The following is a 26782-nucleotide window of genomic DNA, read 5'->3' on the forward strand; positions in this document are numbered from 1 at the left end:
CTGAGGCGCACTACCGGTGGCCGGAACGCCGAGGGAGTAGAATAACATTCAGCTTCAAGCAATACTCCAAACAGCGGCAGGACAGTCAGTCTTAGGCGTGCTGTCTAACTCAAATCACCTATGAAGTCTTGGGAGGCAATTGTGGGAGAGGGGCGTCTCTAGGGTCCCGGAAGAACTCCAGGCCTACCCGTCAAACGGGTGCCGTTCCTACCCGAACCTCAGGGAGGGACGGAGGATTAGCAGAACATCATCTAGTCGAGTTGTGAGGGAACTTAAGAAACAGACACAACAGTTGTGGGGTACTTTCCGTAAGCACAGCAGGGAAGGACTACAACACATAGCGCTAGGGGGAAGGCACAGATTTCCTTCTGTGAAGAGAACTCTGGAAGTGTCATTGGACCGGCCGGACTTGCGCAGCCTGGTGAGCCGTATTCTGGACTGAGGACCCAGAGATCTTCAGTAAAGAGGTAAAGAGACTGCAACCTGGTGTCCTTGTTATTTATCGCGACCTGCACCCCACAACTGCACCGTTACAACACCACTTATTGCACCGGACGTCCCCCACTGACAGACAGGGCCACGGACCGGGTCTAGCCACCGTGACAACCCCAGGACTGAGACCCAGAGGCCCGGCTCCGGGTACCCCTCGGCCCTGCGGCGGTGTGGGGGCGCTCCAACTTGGCGTCACGAACAGGATCTACTTAAGCCTGAAGAATCAGGTCATGTGTGCCTTGGAACTGTGATTTATCGTGCTTGGACTGTGCTTTATTACAAGGACTGTGTGTTGCCACTTGCCGCCAGAAGTTCCCGCCAAAACCGCCGCCATTACAGCGCTAAGGAGAGCGCAGGAGAAGAAGAAGGGCGTGGAAGTGGGCGTGAACAAGCTGAAGAGCGCGAAAGACAATGGCCGCCCAGTCTAAATATCTCGGCCCCTTGAGGATGTGTCCGTCAGCAGCCGAGATCCGCCTCCTGATCCTTAATGGTGGGCAGAGACAATGAAAACGAAACCGCCCACGAAGAAGAGAGCGGGAAAAGGACCAGGAAGAAGAAGCGAGCAACATGGAGGACGCCATGGCCAGCCGCCCGGAGCCGGAGCGTGGGGTCGGAGCCGAGGACTCCCCCAGCTACCCGGAGAGGCACCGCAGCCAGACCTCCACAGTTGACGCTGACCTCCTGCAGACCGGAGCGGACGAGCTGATCCACCAACCCCGGCGGATGCAGCTGAGCACTGAGGCCGGGTGGAAGAAGACCATCATCGGGAGCCTTGCCAGACGTCTGTCGGCAGCCTCGTCTGGTCCGGAGCAAGAAAGAAGTTCCAGCGCTCCAAAGCCAGAAAGCAAGGCCCTGCCGGAAAGCGAGGTGCTGCAAGCAGAGATGACAACGTCGCAGCACAAGGCCCTGCAACCAGCGTTCCAGACCCCAGCGCAGACGGAGCAGACCGGCACCGGAGGGACCGCATCTGAAGCAGGTATGAAGGACGACCCTGCCCTGATGACTGACACCACTCCCGTGACTGCTGGTGCCACAGCTGCTGACTCCGTTCCAGTGACTGATCTTGCAGCATCCACTGCCTCTGCTGCCGCAAATGCCCATACTCAAGCTGCGCAGACCTCCATCGCTGCGCATGATTTAACCGTACATGAGAGACGGATTAATGGCGTTTGTCCAGCACTGGGTGCAACCCTGGACCTCACTTTGCCCAGGCCAAGAGGGGTTAAGTGCCAGGTGCAGCCCTGGAAGCCGTCCAACTAAGCCTCGGAAACCTGAAACTGTAAATAGTTAACTGTTTATTTCCTTGCTGTTTTGCTGCTAAAACCCGTCCTGGGTTAACTCTTAAAGGGATCCCTTTGTTTACCCGGGATCCCTATTGCTTTTTATTTTTGCTTTCACTTTCATTTTTGCTTTTTTGTTCCACAATGTTATAAAAACTGCTGAATCATGAACAATGCATGATACAAACGTCCTGTATATAGTTTGCACCTTCTTAAAGGCGCTTCCTACTGGTCTTACTTGGAAAGAGACTCTTTGCGAAGATACCATACCGGAGCCTTTGCTGAGTAAGGACTGGTAGCCTGAGGAGATACGCTACCTCATAAAGACTCGATCCTCTCTTAAAGGGGATGCTCAACTGTGTACTTATGAGTGATACTGTTTTAGAACAGTAACGTGATGATAATGCTTATATGTTGAAGTTACTTGTATTGAACTAGTTGGCTGTAAGACAAAGAAATGTTGATAATGTCCTTTAGAAGAAAGAATGAGAGCTAGAAGAAAGATGCAGTAGGCCCGTAGGGGTAGACACAGTGTCCTGCATAGTCGGTAGTAAGAAGAGTAAAGATGGAAGTTCGATATTTAATAATGTTGATAGAAAACGGGGATAGAAGGTAAACCCTGAGTCCTCCGTGGAAAGCTAGTTTATTGAAAGAAAGAGTTAATAATGTGTTACCGAGGACAGAAAGTGAACCTGTAGGGGTTAGGTAGTGAGTCCTCTTAGGAGCCATCTGAAGAAGGCTCAGTAGTCCTAAACTGAAAGAATGTTATGTTCTATACTGTGTATAGTAGTGGAAAAGACAGAAGGCTCGGGCTGAAAGGAGCAGTCCTGTAAGAAAGGAGAGGCAGTAGGTCTGGTGCCGATAGGACAGGCGGTCCTGCAGATTTAAAGAAGGAGAATGAAAAAGTTAAATTACCTTATAATGTGATTATAGGAAGGTCTTTAATGGATGCCGAGTGTACGTCCTTAAAGGCGACGTTAAATTATTGTTCAAAGAATTGCACTAAGTAGAATACCCGGTTGGGTAACAGAAGTTATTTATAGCATGTTGCTATGATATTTAACCATGTTTGTAACGTTCAAGTTTCCTTACCTCCCATAAAGGGAAGCTCTGTTCAAGATTACTTATTGTTATTGCACTCAACAAAACTGTATGTCTTTTTGCTAACTTGTATTGTTGTTTTCTTCCCAGTCCCGGAGTACTGTGTTTAACCAGGGGGGAGTGCAGCACCCCAGAGTCCTGGTCATTGCAGTACTGTGGCTCCGCCACTATGGGGAGCTATGGTACGTCTGATGGCACTGAAGGAGTTCATCTGACCAGGTATCACAGACACCAATACATTTCACAGCCGGGCCTCCGGGGGGAGCTAAGGGTTCTATTCACTAGGCCACTCCCCACCATAGTGGGTAAACTGGGGGTCAGGCAGGAAGTTAGATCAGAAAGCTGACTGGGTTGGAACCCGGCAACACCTTGTGGCAGAGGGTGTTGTGGGGGAAGATACAGTAGGGTCTCTGTCAGGGGTGGGATCCTGACAGAGGCTTGGCAAGAAGAACGAACGTAACGGGACCGTGCCTGCTCCGGGTAGCGGCGGTGCCCAAGAAAGGATTAGAAGAGAGATAGATTGTGCTGAGTGAGAAACGGGATCACGCAAAGGAGAAATACCAGTAGGAGTCGTGCTGTAAGACCGAAGCAACATCCTACTGAGGCGCACTACCGGTGGCCGGAACGCCGAGGGAGTAGAATAACATTCAGCTTCAAGCAATACTCCAAACAGCGGCAGGACAGTCAGTCTTAGGCGGGCTGTCTAACTCAAATCACCTATGAAGTCTTGGGAGGCAATTGTGGGAGAGGGGCGTCTCTAGGGTCCCGGAAGAACTCCAGGCCTACCCGTCAAACGGGTGCCGTTCCTACCCGAACCTCAGGGAGGGACGGAGGATTAGCAGAACATCATCTAGTCGAGTTGTGAGGGAACTTAAGAAACAGACACAACAGTTGTGGGGTACTTTCCGTAAGCACAGCAGGGAAGGACTACAACACATAGCGCTAGGGGGAAGGCACAGATTTCCTCCTGTGAAGAGAACTCTGGAAGTGTCATTGGACCGGCCGGACTTGCGCAGCCTGGTGAGCCGTATTCCGGACTGAGGACCCAGAGATCTTCAGTAAAGAGGTAAAGAGACTGCAACCTGGTGTCCTTGTTATTTATCGCGACCTGCACCCCACAACTGCACCGTTACAACACCACTTATTGCACCGGACGTCCCCCACTGACAGACAGGGCCACGGACCGGGTCTAGCCATCGTGACAACCCCAGGACTGAGACCCAGAGGCCCGGCTCCGGGTACCCCTCGGCCCTGCGGCGGTGTGGGGGCGCTCCACTAGTATGGGACCAGTTCCATGGACCTTGAATGGAATAGTTGGGCACATGCTTGACCACTTCTCTATTCAATCTCCTCTGTAACTGAGACTCAGGACCCCCTATTTTGTGAATGCTGTGGTCTCAGTGGTGAGGGCTATCAGCGATCTTATAATTATCATCTATCCTGTGATAAATTTTCTCTTGCTTCTCTTGGTCTGCTCTATTTTCATTTTTTAGTTTTTTTTGTATAGTCCATATGGATTATTTGGTTTTTAGACCCTTTCCTTTATATGGATTGTCATATGTATTTTCTTAACGACATAGGCTAGGGCTACTGTACCCTGGGACCCAAGTCACACAACATGAATTCACAGACAAGCCACATCACCAAAAACGTTTCTTTAACTTGATTGTGACTTTCTGTCTCACAACTATTATAGAGCCACAATATGACTGTGAAAAATAACTCACAGAAGAATTATATTATATTGATACCTTGAAGTCTGTGGGGGCAAAGTCACATGCGACTTACGAGGTTGGTCATTAGTGGTAATGTCATTGGTGACCACTCTGACTTTAAGTGTATATTTTGAAAGCTAATGTTATATAACTAATGACTGTACCAACTTGTATCACTGATATGTTTCTTTTCTAGTGTACTTATACTTAGCAACAAAGGATTAATAAATTGTGAAGGACTGAACTCTTGATCTATGTTCTAGTAATTCCTTGATTCTGTCTTCTCCTTCTTGTAATTTCAGTCTTCAATCAGAGCAGCTAAATGTGTATATGACAGCATATCAAGTACCTTGGATTGTATACTGATGATATTTGCTTGTCTGCCCTCCAGTTGTGAAATACAAGATCAATGTCTACACAGGACATTTAGAACAAGCAGGAACCAAGGCTCCAATTCATATCTGCTTGTATGGAGAACATGGAGATTCAGGAAAAAGAATTTTGTTTACATCAGACTTGTCCAGTCCTTTCCAACAAGGGCAGGTAAAATAAGTTTTTTTAAATACATAATTTCCATGATTTATGTCAAGTATTACAAGTTTTATTAACATATTAGATGGAATACTTTTTAAAGATGTTGTAGTCATTGGACAACCTTTGCCAATATAGAGCGGTTTGCTCTAGAAACGCTTTGTTTTAATAAAAACATTGTTTTTTAATAATTAATTTGAGTGACTGCACCACTGGATCGTCATTCTTTTTTTTTTTTTTTACCTTTGTCAATATGTCCCATTATATCAGTCCCCCAGTCAGCATGCCTTTTGTAGGCCAGAACCAGGAGCTGCTTTGTTGATTTGACTTTGTTTCAATGGCCTTCATGCAGTGGCAGGGAAATGTTTTGCTGACTCAGTTGTTTGCAAAGGGTGTTATATATACCTTTTGGACTCTTTATTTTGGTTTGTTTCCTTTGCATATATTTAGAGTTTCACGGATAGGTCTTGATTTAACTACACACACATGTGGTGGTGATTTTCGACTACTATACTTTTGTGTTATTCCTTGAGATTCGTTATGTACTGTGATGTATAAAGGTTAAGAAACTAAACGTTCCAAAAGTTTTACGGAAACCCTATTGAAAAAAGTATTTTTAGGCAAAAATACATGTATTTAGGTAGCAAAGTTATCTCCAAAGAACTCCAGCAATTTAAGATAATATTCTTAGAATTACTTAAAAAAATGGAAAGTAGAAACGCATTTTCATTTCTAGGGTGGAAAAGGGTTGGTGGGACAGAAAAGTCGATTGATCAGCAACAGTTAATGAGTGGACTGAGCAAAGTGGTCCCCTATTGCATTAGTTGTTTAGGGGCCCATCACTGGTAGTTTAGCATTGGTCCAATGTTTTCTTAAAGTGGTCCTAACCAGACAAATAATGGTTAAAAAGAGCTTATCAAGCTCTATTCATAAATTGTTGCCAAGCAGGTCTTGATTTAGTGCAGTATCATAGAAGAAGAAATCTGACGTTGATGTTCCTTTTTCACAAACAGACATGTAGAAAAAAAATCAATTTTCTCATAGAACGACATAGCCGTATAATACAGCCGCAATAGTAGTACAAGAAAATGAGCAGTGGATGTATTATGCAGTGGTTCCTCACATTTGCCTTTGCTCTTGCTCCTTAGGTTGATGTGTTTGAAATTGAAGCTGTGTCACTTGGGAAGCTACAGAGAGTGCTCCTAGGCTGCGGGGCCAATCACAAGTCACAGTACTGGTATTGTGAGAAAGTAATCATCAGGGAACAGGGCGAACTCGCAGAATATATCTTCAATTGTGAAAGGTAGCATTATTCATGCCATCACAATCCCACTTCGTGCATTTTTAAATGCTGTATATCTGTGTTCCCTCAAGGATACTTATATGTTTGATGTCAGTTTTATGGAATCTGAGTCCACCAATATTCCAGGGCCTGTGTGTCACAATAAGGGTTTTCGGTAATATTTGCTCTTTCATTTCCTTAAGATCTTACTACCTGTCATATGGGCATTTATTCTTTCAGCACATTTATTTTTTAAGTTCAGAGTAAAATGAGAAATAACCCTTCCGAGACCAACAATGTAATACATAATACAAGCAAACTCCAGCAGTAAGTCCTGGGAGATGTAATGTCATCTCTGCTGATGGGTTTATTAGACATTTTATTACATACTTAATTGACTATTCACCATTAAATAGGTTAGCTGATCTGTTCAATGAGAGAATGACCATAAGTTTCTGGTTTGCATAAGTTGAACGCAAATACTCATAGTCAATCTTCCCAAATTAAGTCCTTTTTATAACTGTTGCAATTTTGATTGCTATGACACTTTACTAGCTTCTCAATGACTGTATATTTAAAATTAAATAAATAATAATAATCACATCTGCTAACAGATATCAAATAAGATGCTCAATCATTTTAAGGAATATAGATGCTTTTAAGACTAATTATTTCCATAATGCATTCCTTGAAAACATCATTGAGGCCTTGTGAGCATGGCCGGTATCTGGCTCCAATATCGAGCTCAATACTGGAAAAGTGTACCTGGAGACAGATGTTTTCTGGTGGACGGGATGGCACAGGGATGGTTGTGAAGGTGCTTGACTGCAGGTCAGAGTCATGTGAAATGGCACTGATAAAGTTGAATGAAGACCAGCAGATAATCAGGCTATGTGCCCACGATGCGGAAGTAGCAGCATTTTGGATGCAGTGTATTTTCACTGGGTCCAAAATGCTGTGTTCTATTGAACACAGATAAATCTGCAAGTGTTCACTGAACCGTGCGGACTTACCACGTCCAATGCATTCTATTGATGATAATTCTGTAGTGGAAACACGCATCTCTGCAAGAGAAATTGACATGCTCCGGTTCTGAAAGACGCACTGTATGTGAGTCTCCGCGAGTGATCCGCAGGCACACATACATGCATAGTGGACATGGGATTTCTAGAAGTCCAATCCACTATGCTGAAACATCTGGCCACTATGGTTTTGATGCTACATAAATATGCAACGTCAAAACCACAGCAATTCCTGATCGTGGACATGTAACCTAAGGCTACCGCCGAGATGCTGGTTGATGCAAGGCATGGGGTCCATGAAGAACCCCTTTTTAAATACTGTGTCTCCTCAAGGTAGTTTTGACTTTGTTGCAAGGGAACTTCCAACTTGTGACCACCAAGATGGCCTCTAGAAGACAGAAATTAGGAAGAATTTTGTCAGCCAAGTCTGGTCAATTTATTGTGAACAATCAACTATATCAGATGAGTTGAAAAAAACTTTAATTCAGAAATCATAAACTATTGGGAGTGGATAATGATAAGAAAGGGCAGACATATGCACAGTCCATGAAACAGACTTCAGTCAAGCACAAAAGAACATACAGAGCTTAGGAAGTTCTACTGAATCTGCAACAGTGACAAGATAAGCAAGCAATTTCCTGCAAGCAGAGAACTCTTTTTTTAAAGCCCTAGTGATGTTATCAGGCTATGACCCATCTCCTTTATAGGTGTTAGCATTTTGTAGGCAATACCAAAATTGATGTTACACCTGCATGTTCACTACTGGAGAGTATGAGAAGAGCGGCCATCTCGTCCAGTAGAACAGAACCTTAACAGCACACATTGAAGGTTTTTTTGGGTGCATATCTATATGTCTGATTACCTATAGAGGCATTATGGCATGCTCTATGGGTTACTATAGTATGGAACATGTTCCTATAATGTGCCACAGTGTGCCAACTTATAGCCTGGACATTAGGCATTAGAGATTTGACTTCTTTCAGAAAAGCATAGAAATTGGAAAGCTAAAAACGCTAAAACATCATTACTCTGACAACCCAAGTGATCTCCCATTCCAATGGGACGGAACAATAAGTTTGTGACCATAAGAATGATTTGTCTTGATGCATCCTCAATTTGTGTATTATGCACTGCTACATGGGAAATATGCCTTACTTTATTACTTTACGCATTTTACAGGTGGCTCCCATATATGTCTGAGGGATCTCTCCATTCAGAAATAGAACTACGGAAGCAAGGTACAAATTATTTATTTGATTCTAAGTGGTGTACTCTAAAGGGGTTATCACACGAGTATTTATCACTAGTGATGAGCGAGTGTACTCGGTACTCTGGTTTTTCGAGCATGCTCGGGTGTTCTCATAGTATTTTGGGCATTCTCAAAGATTATGTTTGAGTCCCCGCAGCTGCATGATTTGCGGCTGCTAGACAGCCTGAATACATGTGGGAATTCCCTAACAAACAGGCAACCCTCTAATGTATTCAGGCTGTCTAACAACCGCAAATCATGCAGCTGTGAGGACATAAACATAATCTATGAGCACGCCCAAGATACTCGGAGAACACCTGAGCATGCTCTGAAAACTCGAGTAACGAGCACACTCGCTCATCACTATTTATCAACTATCCACAGGCAGGGTTCTGTTTGATGGGACCCCTTTTGATTATTAGAACAATAACCCGAATTTTTCTGTCTGAATGGAGTAGTATTGAGACTGTGAGACTATTACTCCATTTTCTGCTTATAGGGGTGGTGGTCGCTCATGCTCACTAATTTCTCTGTTCCTACAGGGAATTTTGGCCCCTGTTCGCAGGATCATAGATATTTCTACGGCTGAACCAACATAAATTATATATTTATCATATATTCATTTAACCGCTTTTTATTTGTAGTTTGATTTCATTATGTAGAGATTTTGTCCAGTCATTAACATGCTTTGTAAAAATTGCTTATAAAGATAACAAAAAGGACCCCAAACCAAATGTCAATGGTGTACAATCCTGACAGAAGCGGATACATATTATGTTCTCTAATATATCATGTAAAAGGATGTATTTGGTTTATAACCACACACAATTACTGCAGAAAGCCTTGCTCTGTATATACTGAATTTAGAGTAATACTTTCAGATTATTAGATAGTACTTAGATGTTATATCCACTCTAATTTGTCTTCTATGTTATAACAAACATATACAATAGATATATATGTTGTATAATATACAGTACATGTTCTCCATAAATGAATCTTCATACCATCTGTTTAAAGTTCCTCTTTGTTTTACTGAACAGAGACCTATACAGGTTAAGAAGTGCAATGCCAACATGTACTATATACTGAGTCATTACACTAATAACCTCACAATGTATCCAGGAATACTGACTTATACGAATAAAAGCAGATAATTATTGTTATTGGTTACAGTATATGTATTGTTTTATTTGTAGAAATGGAACCTACTTCGGAAGAGAGACATCCCACTAAAACCAATGGTAATTTCCAAAAGTTCACACTTCAACTTAACTAATACTTAGTATTTTCATTGCAAACGCAAAATCATTATTTTGCACAGTAGATACACATCTGTCTACTTTCACGTCAATTTAAACATATTATAAACTCTTTCTTTTTGTCTAGTTTTTCTATATGACACTAAGGTGTATGGTAATAGTTTAATGAATGTAATAGCAGGAACGTTGCTGGGTTGGGTTGGTGCGCTGGGGCTGAGGCAGTGGGATGATCGACCATGTCAACCAGTGACATTGACTAGAGTATTTCAATACAAGGCTATGATACTGAACCGAATGTGTATTCTTTGCTAAGGCTGAAGAAAAAAAGAAGAAATCCAGCTACACTAACGTAAAATCTTCTGTTATTGATGCAGAATTAAAATAGTGATAACATCCACAGTAGACTTCAAGTATGAAACATCGACACATTTCTGGTGTGTTCAGCACCTTTAATCATGGATTCCATGAAACGCGTCAGTGTTTCATACTTGAAGCCTACAGCAGATGTTATCACGATTTTAATTCTGCATCAATGAAAGGAGATTTTATGTCCGTCCAGGTGGATTTCTTCTCATTACTTCCATTTTGCTGGTGTCTTTGGCAGAGACACTTGCCACATTCTGGACTGGATCAAGGCGATGTGTGGTGAGCTGGATGTTTTTGTCCTATTATCAGTAAAAAAAAAACTGCCCTTGGGTCCCTCCATCAACAACGGTAGATGATGATACTATCTGTGACTAGAGGCCGAACCGGTTGCTCCATTCTCCAAGTGCCAACTTCCATTCCTCTTTTGTGACAAATGGATCTTGTCTGACTGTTCCCACACTGTCCTTGAGGGGTAGCTATAATGGTGTTATGTCCTGACTCTTGGTCTAGAACAGATATGACTGTTATTATTTATGTGGGAAAATTGTGTGCATGGCAAAAAACATTCCAGAGTCTTGTATGATCCATATGTCGAAACCTGTCTTTCTAAGTAGAATAGGTATAAAGTGAACACCAATGTTAATTTATTTAATATCTGTATGGGAACTAAGAGCTGTGCAAATTGAACACAATTTGGCCAACGTTGTAAAGATTCCACTGAACTTTGATAACCACAGTATATGGTAAATATTAAATATGCCACCAGTCCAAGAACAGATTTATGGGGAAATGATCAGAACTTGGTTTCAAGCTCCAGTTTCCCAGTTTTTTGAACCAGTAGTCTATTTGTGAGCCAGAAAATGAAATCTATGCCAAGTATGATGTAGCATAGATTTTCCGTACAACCTCTACCACTTTTCGGCATGCATTATAGCTATTTTGTGGCTGTGGATATCCCGAATTGCTAAGCACTGGTCACTTTTAGATACATTTTTGGGGCAGAAGGTCATAAATGTCTATGCTAAACTCATGTGAAACAAATTTTGCAACTTTTCAATGCAGAAATCTGGAGCAACAAAAATAATAACTCCTCCCCTCTATATTTATTTTCAGTAATTTTTATCTTATTTGACAGATTAGTTAAAACAGGACTATGTTTTTTCTTTACAGAGGGGGATTGGAAGATCACACTTGTAACTGGCAATTCACCCAATGCTGGCACTGATGCCACAGTATTCCTTCATGTCTACAGCACAGGAGCAAGTTCTGGCCCCATAACGTTGGGATCGGGGAGTCATCAACTGTTTAATGTGAACAGTGCAGATACGTTCCAGGTATGTGGATAATATTGCGGCTGTTTACAATGCTGTAATTACCAGATTTACATAAACAGATGGTTATCATTCAGCCTGGATAAAAGTGAAGAGATAATTATTAAAATTCTCAAACTTCAATAAACAAGCTGCAGGCTATTTGCATAGTGGTGAGATTCGTCCTCAATTCATCTGTCATCCATGCTGTTCAAAAAAATCTGGACCATTTGTTGATAAATATATGGGGCAATTTTATAAATTATTAACATTATACTTTGTCATAAGAAACACAATGTACACAGCCAGGACCAGTGTCAAACAACATGGTAGAGACCACAATTCTTTCCTTAAGACCCGTAGCTCCTCTCTTTGTTTTTTTGTGTGTGAGTATGGTATTTAGGCAGGTCAGCCGAAAATATGTCAGGGAATCAGAACTGTAGGGCACACTGAGCTGGCTACTACAGTACATGTGTAGTGAAATATATATAACCTAAAGATTATCTATTTTACCTACTTAGCGCCATTAATTCCACAGCGCTATACAGACATCATCGCTGTCTCCATTGGGGCTCACTATCTTAATTCCCTATCAGTAGGTCTTTGGAGCGTGGATGGAAACCAGAGAACCTGGAGGAAACCCATAAGGAGAATATGCAGACTCCTTGCAGATGTTGTCCTTGGTGGAATTTAATCCGAGGGGTTAGATTTGATTCCCAGTGCTGCAAAGCAACAGTGTTAACCACCGAGCCACTATGCTGCCCAAGAGAATATCAGACCCCACAAGTACCTTTTAATCAAGCCAGGGAGAGATTTTTGGCATAGTCATTACATAATTACCCTTTCATACGTCTTTGACTTAAAATACTTGCTTTAGACAAAATGTAAAGGTTAGTATCCTGAATACAGAAAATAGTCAGTGGTCAAGATGTCACTTCGGTCACATAACATTAACATTACAAACTGCACTACAAAAAAATAATACATGCAAAATATAAAAATGTATAAAAAATAGGTACAAAATAGTATTTACTAGATAGCAGAAATACAGTAAATTGACTGAAGCAAAAAGTTGAACTTTTTGTTTCTCACTGCTTAAATCAACCATGATACAAATTCTTCTTATTACTCCTATAAATATTTTGTAGGACAACCCCTTCTATATGTCCTACTTTGTTACATAAATGTCAAATAGACATATCCCCCAAAAGTGATCCTTTTTACTTCCCAATGTCAGCTTAGATCGAGCGACTTTCTATATACAGGTTTGCAACTGTCCACAGCTTTGTCAGAATATGGTGGTTTGCCATTGTATTTTAGCTGCCAGATTCATGACAATTAGCTAATTGCCAGCACTCTATAGAAAGCTGATGCCCCAACGCTAACCCCTTTAATAGGGTTGTGCCAAGTTTGAAAGCGACTTCCCTATCACTCCAACTGTTGGGACTCCCATTGATCTCGAGAACGGGGCTCTGATGAAGCTGAACATGCTCATCTCCACTCCATTTATTCGCAATGACACTTGGTTAAAACAAAACTGCACGTGTACAGCTTTTCTATGTTTAGACCAATTGGACAATGGCCTTGATTTCAGCATACATTTGAGATAAATGTGGTACATAGTAAGAATGCTTTAAAAAACAGCCGCTGAGTTCACACGTAGCAGAATTGCCGTGGAAATATCCGCGGCAATTCTGCGCCTCCTGCCGCGGGTATATCGCATGCAGAATTTGCATGCATATACCCGCAGAAAACTAGCGTTTTGCAAGCATAATTAGCTTGCAGAATGCTAGCGTTTTCCAAGCGATCTGTAGCATTGCTTGGAAAACTGTTTGACAGGTTGGTCACACTTGTCAAACATAGTGTTTGACAAGTGTGACCAACTTTTTACTATAGATGCAGCCTATGCAGCATCTATAGTAAAAGATAAAATGTTAAAAATAATAAAAAAAATAAAAAAAAAGTTATACTCCGTTCCTAATGCTGTGTGTTCAGGACCTTCCATTGACGTAGCGGTCACGTCACAGGTCCTTCACACACACCACGGAAGCCGCTAAGAAGGTCGGGCCGCCAGAAGGTGAGAATATCGCTATTTTTAATTTTAATTCTTTTTTTTTTACCACTTATATGGTGCCCAGTCCGTGGAGGAGAGTCTCCTCTCCTCCACCCTGGGTACCAACCGCACTTGATCTGCTTACTTCCCACATGGTGTGCACAGCCCCGTGCGGGAAGTAAGCAGATCAATGCATTCCTATGTGTGCAGAATCGCCATGATTCCGCAATTTTAATGAACATGCTGCGTTTTTTTCTGGATTGCGATTCCGCTCAGGAAAAAAATGCAGCATGTGCACAAAAAATGCGGATTGCATTCTGTTACATATGATGCTTAATGTTAGCCTTTTTTTGCGGTTTTATAGCGTTTTATAGCGAAAAAACGCAAAAAAAACGCAAAAAATCTGCTACGTGTGCACACAGCCTCAAGGTACCTTCACACTGACCAACTTTCCAACGAGAACGACAGCGATCCGTGACGTTGCAGCGTCCTGGATAGCGATCTCGTTGTGTTTGACACGCAGCAGTGATCTGGATCCTGCTGTGATATCGCTGGTCGGAGCTATAAGTCCAGAACTTTATTTGGTCATCAGATCGGCGTGTATCGTTGTGTTTGACAGCAAAAGCAACGATGCCAGCAATGTTTTACAATGGTAACCAGGGTAAATATCGGGTTACTAAGCGCAGGGCCGCGCTTAGTAAACCGATATTTACCCTGGTTACCATTGTAAAAGTAAAAAAAAAAAAACAGTACATACTCACATTCTGATGTCTGTCACGTCCCCCACTGGCGTCCACAGGGTTAAACTGCTTTCGGCAGGAGCGCTTGCTAATGCTGCGCTGCTGCCGAGAGCTTCCCTGCACTGACTGTCAGTGCCGGCCGTAAAGCAGAGCACAGCGGTGACGTCACCGCTGTTACTGCCGGCGCTCAGGGTGCTGACACATTCAGTGCAGGGAAGCTCTCGGCAGCAGTGCAGCATTAGCAAGCGCTCCTGCCGAAAGCAGTTTAACCCTGTGGATGCTGGCGGGGGACGTGACAGACATCAGAATGTGAGTATGTAGTATTTTTTTTTACTTTTACAATGGTAACCAGGGTAAATATCGGGTTACTAAGCGCGGCCCTGCGCTTAGTAACCCGATGTTTACCCTGGTTACCCGGGTGCTGCAGGGGGACTTCGGCATCGTTGAAGACAGTTTCAACGATGCCGAAGTCGTTCCCCTGATCGTTGGTCGCTGGAGAGAGCTGTCTGTGTGACAGCTCCCCAGCGACCACACAGCGACTTACCAACGATCGCATCGCTGGTCGTGATCATTGGTAAGTCGTTTAGTGTAATGGTACCTCTAATAGTTTAGTTTATCAGTTAGCAAAATGCAAAGTGAATGAACAAAAGGAACAAATGAAAAATCTAAATCAAATCAATATTCAATGTGACCAATTTAGCCTTTCAAACAGAATCAAAGCATCAATTCTTCTAGGTTCACTTGCATGCAGTTTTTGAAGGAACTTGGCAGGAAGGTTGTTCCAAACATCTTGGAGAACTAACCACAAATATAGATGTAGACTTTGTGCAAGTTTATCATGTAATCCCAAACAGACTCGATGATGTTGAGATCCGTGCTCTTCGGGGGCCATACCGGCACTTCCAGAGCTCCTTGTTCTTCTTTACGCTGAAGATAGTTTGTGTATTTCTGGTCACACTACAGTATTGATGTGATCTAGATTTATATTTTGTGCATTAACTTTGAATTTTGTTAGTTGATAAAAAATAAACTATTAACGATTCCATTTTTTGAAAGCACTCTGAAGTATTTTCTCCACACATGCATAAAACTTTTGCACAGTACTGTACATTTTGCAGAAATCCAGATAATATTAATTTGTTACAAATTCTCTTTTTGTAGTCACCCCCATGGATCATATTGCAATATGTAATCTCACATGATAAACCATGCTTGTGTAAAAGAAATGTTTGCATGTTTTTGTCTAAAGAACAGACTATTGCTGGGTTTCTATGGTTTTATTTATATTTTGTCACCTTTGTTAGATAATGAGTTAGAATTCAACCAGCCTCAGTTAAAACTGAAATCAGATATAACACATTGCCTAAAATGAAATATTTCCGGAAAGTAATTGAGAAGACTGGATTCCTGTCTTTTTATGCGTGGCCTCAGCTATTGCTGCCAATGCAGTCACTTAAGATACGATTCCCTTAGGAGGTTCTTTCTTTGTATTTTCGTTGCTGTCTCTACCAATGTTCATCAATCTTGGAAGCTGCTTCTTTACTATACACCTAGAAGTTATAGATCAACTTTTGTGGCTCAGATAAACTGAGTTTCCTATTATAATTCAAGGCTCAGTATTTTATAATGAATAACCCAGCTCACAAAGATCTCATTATTAGTTGTAGTATTATACTTCAACTAACAATAGGAGAAAACTAGCAACTTAAAAAAAATTGTTTTACAAATTAGAAAGCTGCAGATAATAGCTTCTACTAGGAATACACAGCTAGTCATAAAATTCAATGAGGCTATGATAAAAGCTAAACATTCCTCTATGGACTCTTATGGGACCTAAAATAGATGTCAATAGTGTCTGAAAAGTCAAGCAGAAGACGTGATCAGGCTCAGTCTGGCCCACGGTGGGACAGGTGAATCCCCTGGTAGGCCCACAAATGAGCATTGGTGTGATTTCATCATTCATTTAAAAAGCAACATAGTTTATTATGTAGAGGCACAGGCAAATTCCTGAAAGAGTCCGGTAATATTGCATATAGATGAACGCTGGTTACTGGTGTGCCCTTGCCCCTTGGCACCCCAGGCCAACAATGACCATGATATTTGCATAATCTCCATTTAATAAAAGGATCAGTAGAGTATACAAAATACCAGGTCAGGTGGTCCCAGTAGTTTCAAATGTGCTTGTGTTTTAAGGTGTGGTTTTTGCTTCTTGACAATTTCTTCTTAAAACATTTATTAATGGAAATCAGACAAAGCCAATAACAGCTCATAATATGGGACTTTCTATTATGGATTAGCTTTTTTAGCAATAATCTGCATTAATCTTAGATGAACAACTTACAACTTCAAATAGGATATAAGGGACCGATACAAAGTCTCTATGGTCAGTGCTCACTGAGTAGACTCCCAGACTGGGCATGTCAAATTGGAAGAATATATACGCTACACCAATAATGGCAGGCTACAGTTGTATTAGCCTTTTTTGGCCATTATGTGAACCCTGCCTTGAGATTGTGGTTGATTGCATAGTTTCTCAGGATTGGTTACGTGTGGTAACAGATCTTGGTAAAGACTTGAAACATTATATTTGAGTCCAAAATGTGTGTTAAACTAAAACATGGCAATGAAAATGGATGTGGTGTCTTGAGAGAAAATTACCCAAACCATGGCAAAAAAAAAATGTGGGAGCCGCAGCATCACCTACACTTTAGCAAACATCTTGGCTGTAGTAGTTAGGGGCACAGGCACTATTGGCCTACTTTATCTCTGACAAGGGTATCTGCGTGGCGCAAGTGAGAGGCGGAAAGGAATATATGTCACATCACTCATCCCAATCACTACAAGATGATGTAACTTCTGATAGCGACACCATCAGCTCGAGTCAGTGTTCTGCTAAGCCCACCTCCTTCTGCCACCCTAACAATTAAGGTTGTACATAGTGAATTTCCATTATATCAATGGCACCTGTTTCTGTTTCTTAAGCTGTGTTGCTTGCTAAGTGAAGCTTTTGCTGAGTGGACAGCTGCATGCCTCACAGTCCCCTAACCTACAGCACCCACATAGGTTAAGGAACCTATGAGTCAGGTGAATTAGCATATTTCCAGGATAAACTGTGTTCCTTGCTAAGTGAAGCTTTTGCAGAGTGGACAGCTGCATACCACATGTTGTATCCTCTCCACTCTCTGCAGAGTGATACTAGACTCAAAAAAATTTTAAATTATCCAACCAAAATTCCTGAATTTCTGTAATGCAATTCCCTTTAACAAAATGTTTAATTTTTGGAAAGAATGTGAATGACTTTGTGAGGTGTCTTTCCCCCGACACCAGCTACAACAAATAACCAAGACAACAGCAGCAATTACAGTATATATCACATGATGGACTAGATATTTTTTCTGCCCTAGTACCAATAAGCAAACAGTCCCACCGTTTGAAGAGCCAGGTTCAATCATACCTGCATTGTGTTTTTTGTCTGGCAGTTACCCTGAGCCCCAATACCATGGACTTCTGGCTCAGCAGATTGAACCAGTAGCAAGACCAAGACCGTTTTGCAATGGCTTTACTATAATGTCCAGCCTCCAGTATACAGTAGTGTCAGAGAGGGAATTCAACACGGACCAGGTGATCTGCCGTTAGCACAGAAAACCTTACATTTGTCAAAATTAATCAAGCATAGATCCGTGCCAACTTTCATTCTCCTATGGCTGGTGCCAGTATTTAAACTGGCCATAGCATCTGATTGTCTGCACAGCCATGCAATAAATAAATCTCCTGGCTGCACATTGTGTTCTATAGTGAATGACTGTACTACTAATGCAAAACGTACTGTTTTGAGAATAAACAAAAATTAAACAGCTAACAAAATAGGGCTTCTGTTTTGAAAGGCTTGCTCACAACAAAAAGGAGCTTAGTTGACCTGTTTTCATGCCCTGAATCTAAGGATAATTTTTGAAATCCTTGTGAAAAAACAATTGTTTCTTTTCTTATTAAAGAAAATTGCTCTTGAGACTTCCCAAACAGGGATCATTTTTCACCACCCCATGTAAAAAAAAAAGCCACAGCTTCTTCCATTTCCACTGCCTATCTATAATCATCATTGAGGCAGGCATCTGCCCCCAAAAGGGATAATTTTTGGATAGTTTCTACAATTTAAATAGCCTAACAAGACTGATAATGCAGTGTGTTATTAAACAGTCTGTTAGAGCAACATGGTTGCTGGATAGCAGTGTTGCTTTGAAGTGCTGCGGACCTAGGATCAAATCCGATTTTTAACACCTAGCATCCGATTTACATCCGAATGCAGTGCGATTGCTATCCGACTACAATGTGATTTTATCATGAGCTTTTACATAGAGAAATTCTCTATGACATTTACACATAGTTTTCAAAGGAAATATTCTTTAAAGCACACACACACACACACACACACACACACACACACACACACACACACACACATATGTATAGAAATAGAAAAGAATAAGAGCAGCACTAAGGGTATGTGCACACGTTGCAGATTTGTCTGGGGAATTTTCCCCACAGAATCCGCATCTCTTGGCAGAAAACGCAGGCCAATATGGTTGCGGATTTAATGCGGAATTGATTTGGATTTCTTGTGGATTACTTGCAGATTTGTTGCAGATTGTCTTGCGTTTTTTGATGTGCGGATTTGCCTTACTCAATGTATAGTCAATGGGTGCAGAAATGCTGCATTTCCACACAAACAATTGTAATGCTGCGGAAAACAAACCGCTGCGTTTCTGCACGGAATTTTCCACAACGTGCACAGCGGGTTTTGTTTTCCATAGGTTTGCATGGTACTGTACACCGCATGGAAAACTGCTGCGGATCCGCAGGTCCAAATCTGTTGCAGATCCGCAGCCAAATCTGCAACGTATGCACATACTCTTAAAAATCGCGAGTTGGTTGCAAAGCACCCCAGGCGAAGACTAAACCTTATGTATAGATTCAAAAATTGAAGGCAGCACACCATTCAGAGTGAAATAAGGAGCTTCTGTTTAATAACCCATCATGGCAACGTTTCGGTTCTAGAGTGAAAAAGGTTCTCTCTCTTGAACCAAAATGTCGCCATGTTGGGCTATTAAACAGAAGCTCCTTTTTTCACCATAATAATCTACTATATAATTGTCTAAGGGTCACTTCTGTCTGTCTGTCCTTCTGTCTGTGTGTCGTGGTTATTCGTTCGCTGATTGGTCTCGCCAGCTTCCTGTCATGGCTGCCGTGACCAATCAGCGACACGCACAGTCCGGAAGGAAATGGCCGCTCCTTACTCCCCGCACTCACTGCCCTGCGCCCGCATACACCCCTCCGCTCACCGCTCACACAGGGTTAATGCCGGTGGTAATGGACCGCGTTATGCCGCGGGTAACGCACTCCGTTACCGCTGCTATTAACCCTGTGTGACCAAGTTTTTTACTATTTACGCAGCCTATGCAGTGCCAATAGTAAAAACATCTAATGTTAAAAACAGTAAAAAAAATAAAAAATGATTATATACTCACCTACGCCGCCTTTCCCGCTCCTCGCGATGCAACCGGCACGTTCCGTTGGCACGGATGGTCTGGCAGAAGGACCTGCCATGACATCACTGTCATGTGACCGCGACGTCATCGCAAGTCCTACGCGCCTGCGCGAACAGGACCTGCCATGACGTCACGGTCATGTGACCGTGACGTCATCACAGGCCCTGCGCGCCTGGGCGAGCAGGACCTGCCGTGACGTCACAGTCATGTGACCGTGACGTCATCACAGGCCCTGCGCGAGCAGGCTGGGACCGGAAGCTGCCGCCTGTATCTCGCACAGGCGACAGAACATACTACTAAGTATGGTGAGTATGTTAGAACTACAAGGGGCCCTCGGATCGGAAGGTGAGTATGTTTATTTTTTATTTTTTAACCTGTGACATACATGGCTAGGCAATATACTACGTGGCTGGGCAATATACTACGTGGCTCTGTGCTGTATACTACATCACTGTGCAATATACTACGTCACTGGGCAATATACTACGTGGCTCTGTGCAATATACTACGTCACTGGGCAATATACTACGTGGCTGGGCTATATACTACGTGGCTGGGCTATATACTACGTGGCTGGGCAATATACTACGTCGCTGGGCAATATACTACGTCACTGGGCAATATACTACATGGCTGGGCAATATACTACGTGGACATGCATATTCTAGAATACCCGATGAGTTAGAATCGGGCCACCATCTAGTAATAATAATAATCTTTATATAGCGCCACAGCGCTTTACAGAATAACAGTTTCAAACACAACAGTCATAAGTAATAACGTTAGCAATACAATAATTAAAGCAAAATAAGATGACCCTGCTCGTAAGAGCTTACAATCTACAATGAGGTGCGGGAGATACAAAGTACAGGTGTGTATTTACAATTATGTATTTACAATGATGGTCCAGCCATCTTCAGGGGGTGGGGGATAGATGGAGATAGTGAATGGGCTACACACACACAAACATAAAATGACTTTGATTAGGAAATGTGATAGGCCGCTCTGAACAAATTTGTTTTGAGGGAGGGCCTAAAACTATGTAAATTGTGGATGGTCCTAATATCTTGGGGTAGAGCATTCCAGAGGATTGGCGCTGCGCGGAAGAAGTCTTGGAGTTGGGAGTGGGAGCTATGGATTAGTGCAGAGCTTAGTCTAAAGTTATTTGCAGAGCGCAGAGGTCGGTTAGGCCGATAGACAGAAATGAGGGAGGAGATGTAAGGGGGTGCCGCACTGTGGAGAGCTTTGTGGGTGAGAGCAAGTACTTTGAATTGTATCCTATAATGAATGGGCAGCCAGTGTAACGACTGGCGAAGAGCGGACGTGTCTGAGTAACGATTAGCTAGATAGACAACCCTGGCTGCTGCATTAAGGATAGACTGGAGAGGGGAAAGTCGAGTGAGGGGGAGGCCAATTAGTAGAGCATTGCAGTAGTCCAGGCGGAAGTGGATCAAGGCGACAGTGAAGGTTTTTGTTGTTTCCATAGTGAGAAAAGGGCAGATTCTAGAGATGTTCTTTAGGTGTAAGAGGCAAGAGCGGGCAAGAGATTGTATATGGAATGTGAAGGAGAGATTGGAGTCAAACATAACACCCAGACAGTGTAGATAGATAAAAAGCTGGCAATTCAGCAGCTGAGTACAGTAAAATCACAGCTTGACCCTACAGTATATAATAGCTAGATTACACACAGTATATACACAGAGAATATAAAGATATAAAGATGTCAGTGACATATACACTTAGTACAGTGCGTGTGCAGCATAGTGTACATGTATTTAATTAATAAATGATTATTTTTCTGAAAAAAATGGTGTGGGCTCCCCCGTAACTTTTTTAACCAGCAGAGGGAAAGTTGATGGCTGGGGCAGATGTTTATAGCCTGAGAATGTGGTAATACCCATGAAGCTTCCTGGGCTATTAATATCAGCTCACAGCTGTATACTTAGCCTTTACTGGCTATTAATTAGGGGACCCTACCAAAAAGTGATGTTGGATCCCCCTATAATTAATAACCAGCAAAGGCTAGGCAGACAGGTGCAGGCTGATATTAATAGCCTAGGAAGGGGCCATAGATCTTGCCCCCATGGCTAAAAACATAATCTCTCAGCCACCCCAGAAAAGGCATATCTATAAGATGTGCCAATTCTGGCACTTAGCCTCGCTCTTCCCACTTGCCCTGGTGCAGTGGCAAGTGGGGTAATAGTTGGGGGGTTGATGTCACCTTTGTATTGTTAGGTGACATCAAGCCCAGAGGTTAGTAATGAATAGGCATCTATAAGAAGCCCCATTACTAACCCCATAGTTAGTTACAGGAAGCGACTAGAGGCTGTTATTTTTGCAAAAGGAGGATCTACTAAATATTATTGTCACTTTTCTGGTGAGGGGCCCATACTTATGCACCTGTCAAATTTTGTTTGAATGCAGATTGCACATTTTCTGTTAGCACAATAAACCTCACTTCAAGGCAGAAACATTACTGTGTCCAACAGTTATTAGATATATGAAACTGAAATAGCTGTTGCAAAAAAAACAATTTTCATAAAACATTAAGCTTAAGATTAATAGGGGTGCCCAAACTTTTTCATATAACTGTATATTGTACAAAAACACACCCCCTGAATAAAGTCCTTTCATTGAAAGAATGACACAGACTCCTTTAATCAATCTTTATTAAACCATACTTACGGCATCGCCCATTCCAGTGAAGCCATTGTCCCCTGTAAGAGAATTAAAATAATAAACAATATTTCTCACCTATTCTGTAAGAAGATAATAATCAATTTGTCCCATAATGGGTCTAGCTCTGCTACATCTAGCTGGCAGGCTGCATGATTGCATGATGCAACTATACAGTCTGCCAATGTAATTTAAGTAGAGAGGAAGAACAATTTAAGGTATAGTTTTGATACTTCGTATAATACCTAGTGCTGAGTTTGAATGCATAATGTCGAGCTTCAGTTTTTTCCTGAAGTGCTCTTTTAACTATTGTGTATTACTTTGCAGATTAATTTAAAAATATTGTGCAAGCCATATAAAATACGCATTGGGCATGACAACTCAGGAGACAACCCAGACTGGTATCTAGAGGAGGTGAAACTGTGTGATCTGTCATCTGATCAAGAATTCCACCTACCAGTAAATCGATGGCTTGGAGAGAATCATGATGATGGAGACACATGGATAGAGCTGCCTCTGTCAACAGATGCAAGTGATCCATTAGAGTGTATGTATCTTCAATAATAGTGTATGTTGCAATGTTCACGAGAACTTTCAGGTGTTTCAGTATATACTACATGTATGAATGTCTTAGAATATAGTCTATATAATGGAGACTTATAGGGATGTTCAATTTTTAAAAAATGCCTCAAAGAAAAAAATTTGCTAAAATAACAAAAAAAAAACATTACTAGTGAGGACAGAGTTGGAGCTGTCACGTGTGCGTGTAAGGCACAGCATCAATGTAGGACAAGTCAACAAGAATCATCCACAGTAATAGTTCTTTGTTTTTTGTCTTTTTTATCACATTTCTTACTTTAAGGTAACTTAATAAAAGGCCTGAATACCTCATGACTGACTAATATGTGCTTCAGTTAATCAGTAAAGAGACAATTAGCAGGTTAACATTAAGTATATTAAAGGGGTTTTCTAGGCTGAAAAGAAAAATCTGCAGTCACCCTGTGTGACTTTAGACTGCTGAATTTGACAATGTGCAATGATTATCAAGTACTAGGAGTAGAGCACAGATAGCTAATACCCTTGAGCAAAGGTTTTTATATGGGTAGAACTGGCTGTTATTACATGTCTCACACAGAAGTAGCCTTCTCTGCTCTCACTACAGAGCGATTACAGGTTGCAGCATACATAAATGTGACACTGACATCTCTGAGCTCATCCCGCAGGGGCGCTCATAGAAATCAGGTAGTCCAATGGCAGATGTTCTAACTGCCCCCAAAAAAAATAAATAAATAAATAATTTCTGGGTCACAGAAGGGAATATCTCACAACTTTCCAAGCTTTTACATAGTAATTTTCCTCCTTCTGAAGTCCTAGATTCCTCTTTCATTGCCCTAATAGAGTATGATGGCAACAAAAGTGCCCCCCAAACACAGTATAATACCCCAATGTTGAAGTCCTCCACATTAGCCTCTACAAGCACATTATAATGATCCTACTGTGCACCAGCCCTCCACACAGTATGATGGACCCCACACACACCTTCACACTGTAAAATTGCTTGCATACAATATAATAGTTCTCCAAATATTATAACGGCCCCACATAACCTTTCACATAGTATAATGCACCCTCTATAACAGTGGTCCCCAACCTTTTTGATTAAGAGAGCCAAATTCAGCACTGAGAGAGGGTCGCAAGCCACATTCAGCTCTGAGAGCGGGTCACGAGATACATAATGCTCCTGTCCCCCTCATTGTAGTGTCAACCAAAGCCCCCATTACGCGTATAATGATAACCAAAGCTTTTTGACAGAAATCATTCCAAAGCAGTACACTGAGATCCAGGGGTTACCACAATGCCCCAATTCAGTATTCTCCCATCAAGGACTCCCAACACAGTCACATCCAGATTCAAGAACCTTCTCTGACAGATAATATCATCCTCCATACCTAAAACATCTCTAAACCCCTAAGACCAGTATATGTGCATCCAAATCTGCTCTTCTCTGCAGGGCTACTCGAAAAGTCACCATTTTCAGATGTACTCTTCATACCTGTTTGCTAGACCTGGAGCTAATGCACCAAGCTGGCAGACAGTCGCGAGCCACAATTCATGGGCTTGCGAGCCAGATGTGGCTCCCGAGCTACAGATTGGGGACCCCTGCTCTATAATCTTCCATATAGTATAATGTGCCCCATAATCCACCATATAGTATAATGTGCCCTTTATAATCCTCCATTTGGTATAACGCGCTCCCCATGGTCCTCCATAGAATATAATGCACTCACCATGGTCCTCCATAGAATGTAATGCACTCACCATGGTCCTCCATTCGATATAGTGCACTCGCTATGGTTCCCCATACAATATAATGCATTCACCATGGTCCTCTATACAGTATAATGCACTCGCCATGGTCCTCCATACAATATAATGCACTCGCCATCGTCCTCCATACAATATAATGCATTCACCATGGTCCTCCATATAATATATAATGCACCCCCCATGGTCCTCCATACAATATAATGGACCCCCTCCATGGACCTCCATACAATATAATGCACCCCTCCATGGTCCTCCATGCAATATAATGCATATAGTGCTGCCCATCTTCCAATGTTGAAGTGAGCAGAGCTGGAATAGCCTTTTAAAACAAGAATGAGTCCCACGTGGAGGGATCAGGTGTAGTTGGCCATTGCACCTTGAGAAAAGTTTAGGTAATTCAAACATTTCCCTCTATATTTGTTTTAATCTGTAAGGCTAGTTTCACATTTGCGTTTAAAAATGCAGCGTTTAAAACGCAAATGCAGGTGGTGTAAAAAACGCATGTAAACGCATGCAAACGCTGCGTTTTTTAGACGCATGCGTTTTTTAGACGCATGCGTTTTCTCATGCGGTAAAAAAACGCGGCGTTTTGATGCGTTTACATGCGTTTTTTCTTGCGTTTTTGAAACGCATGCTGAGAAGTGTGTGACAGCTGCCAATCATCAAAATCATCTAGAAAACCCACTATAAATAGAAATAGCTAGGGTTGGGGTTAGGGTTAGGGTTAGGATCCCTAGGGTTAGGGTTAGGGTTTGGATCCCTTTATCACCTTGATGGTGGGGGGTGGCTTATCAGTGTGTATTCTTGTTTTTTTCTATTGAAACGCATGCGTTTAAAACGCAACCAAACGCATGTGCTTAAAAACGCATGCGTTTACATAGACAGCAATACGTTTTTTTGCCGCAAAAAAACGCATGCGTTTTTTTGCGGCAAAAAAACACCTCTAGAAATTACTACATGTTGCATTTCTGCAACAAAACGCAAGCATAGAAACGACGCATGCGTCGTCAAACGCGGCAAAACGCATACAAAAAAAAACGCATGCGGCAAAAAACGCAAATGTGAAACCAGCCTAAGTAATGTCTTGTTCTGAAAGATCTGGACTCGTTTGCTAAATTAAAGTACTGTATTTTCTTAGAGGCATCTCTTGTGATAATTCCATTCAGATGTTTGATTGCTTATTTCTTCATTTTACTATATTTAGTCAGGACTTTCATATAGACTAGTTCATAACTTAACAAATGTATATGATCCCTGCACATCACAGTAAGGACAGGTTCACACTTTCAGTATTTGGTCAGTATTTTACCTCAGTATTTAGAAGCCAAAACCAGGAGTGGGTGATAAATACAGAAGTGGTGACGTGTTTCTATTATATGTTTCCTCTGCTTGTTCCTCTCCTGGTTCTGGCTTACAAATACTGAGGTAAAATACTGACCAAATACTGAACATGTGAACGTGTTGGGTCTTAGTGTTATAAATGCAATTACAAGCAACCCAAATAGAGGCTGGACAGTCATCTGTCTGGGATGATTTAGTGAATCCTGCTATGAGCAGGGGGTTGGACCAGATGACCCAGGAGGTCCCTTCCATCTCTACCATTCTAAATAGGCCATAAGTATCCGCTAGAATGTAGCAGATCGTCCTTCCCTTTTAGTCTTTAGCAGTCTCCAGAACTAATTACAAAACGTCAGCATTCTCCAAAATCAGACTTCTTTATTCAAAGCATTGCAAAAAGGCTTGTGAATGAGATAAGCCAAAATATTACACAGTATTGCTGTATTGTATGGAGCTTTGAATAAAGAAACCTGATTTTGGAGAATGCTGACATC

General features: G+C 41.9%; 1 protein-coding gene across 1 annotated transcript in view; it reads left to right on the forward strand.

Moving 5' to 3' along the window:
• RP1 (RP1 axonemal microtubule associated) overlaps nucleotides 1-26782 on the forward strand; it is a 729254-nt gene that overhangs the window by 298437 nt on the left and 404035 nt on the right. The window contains exons 21-26 of the mRNA XM_077271713.1: nucleotides 4980-5131; nucleotides 6268-6422; nucleotides 8603-8661; nucleotides 9872-9916; nucleotides 11471-11634; nucleotides 22950-23169. Of these exons, the coding sequence (XP_077127828.1) occupies nucleotides 4980-5131; nucleotides 6268-6422; nucleotides 8603-8661; nucleotides 9872-9916; nucleotides 11471-11634; nucleotides 22950-23169 (795 nt within the window). The remainder of the gene's footprint in view (nucleotides 1-4979; nucleotides 5132-6267; nucleotides 6423-8602; nucleotides 8662-9871; nucleotides 9917-11470; nucleotides 11635-22949; nucleotides 23170-26782) is intronic.

This window comes from Ranitomeya variabilis, chromosome 6 (genome assembly GCF_051348905.1).
Source record: "Ranitomeya variabilis isolate aRanVar5 chromosome 6, aRanVar5.hap1, whole genome shotgun sequence".
NCBI classification, from domain to species: domain Eukaryota; kingdom Metazoa; phylum Chordata; class Amphibia; order Anura; family Dendrobatidae; genus Ranitomeya; species Ranitomeya variabilis.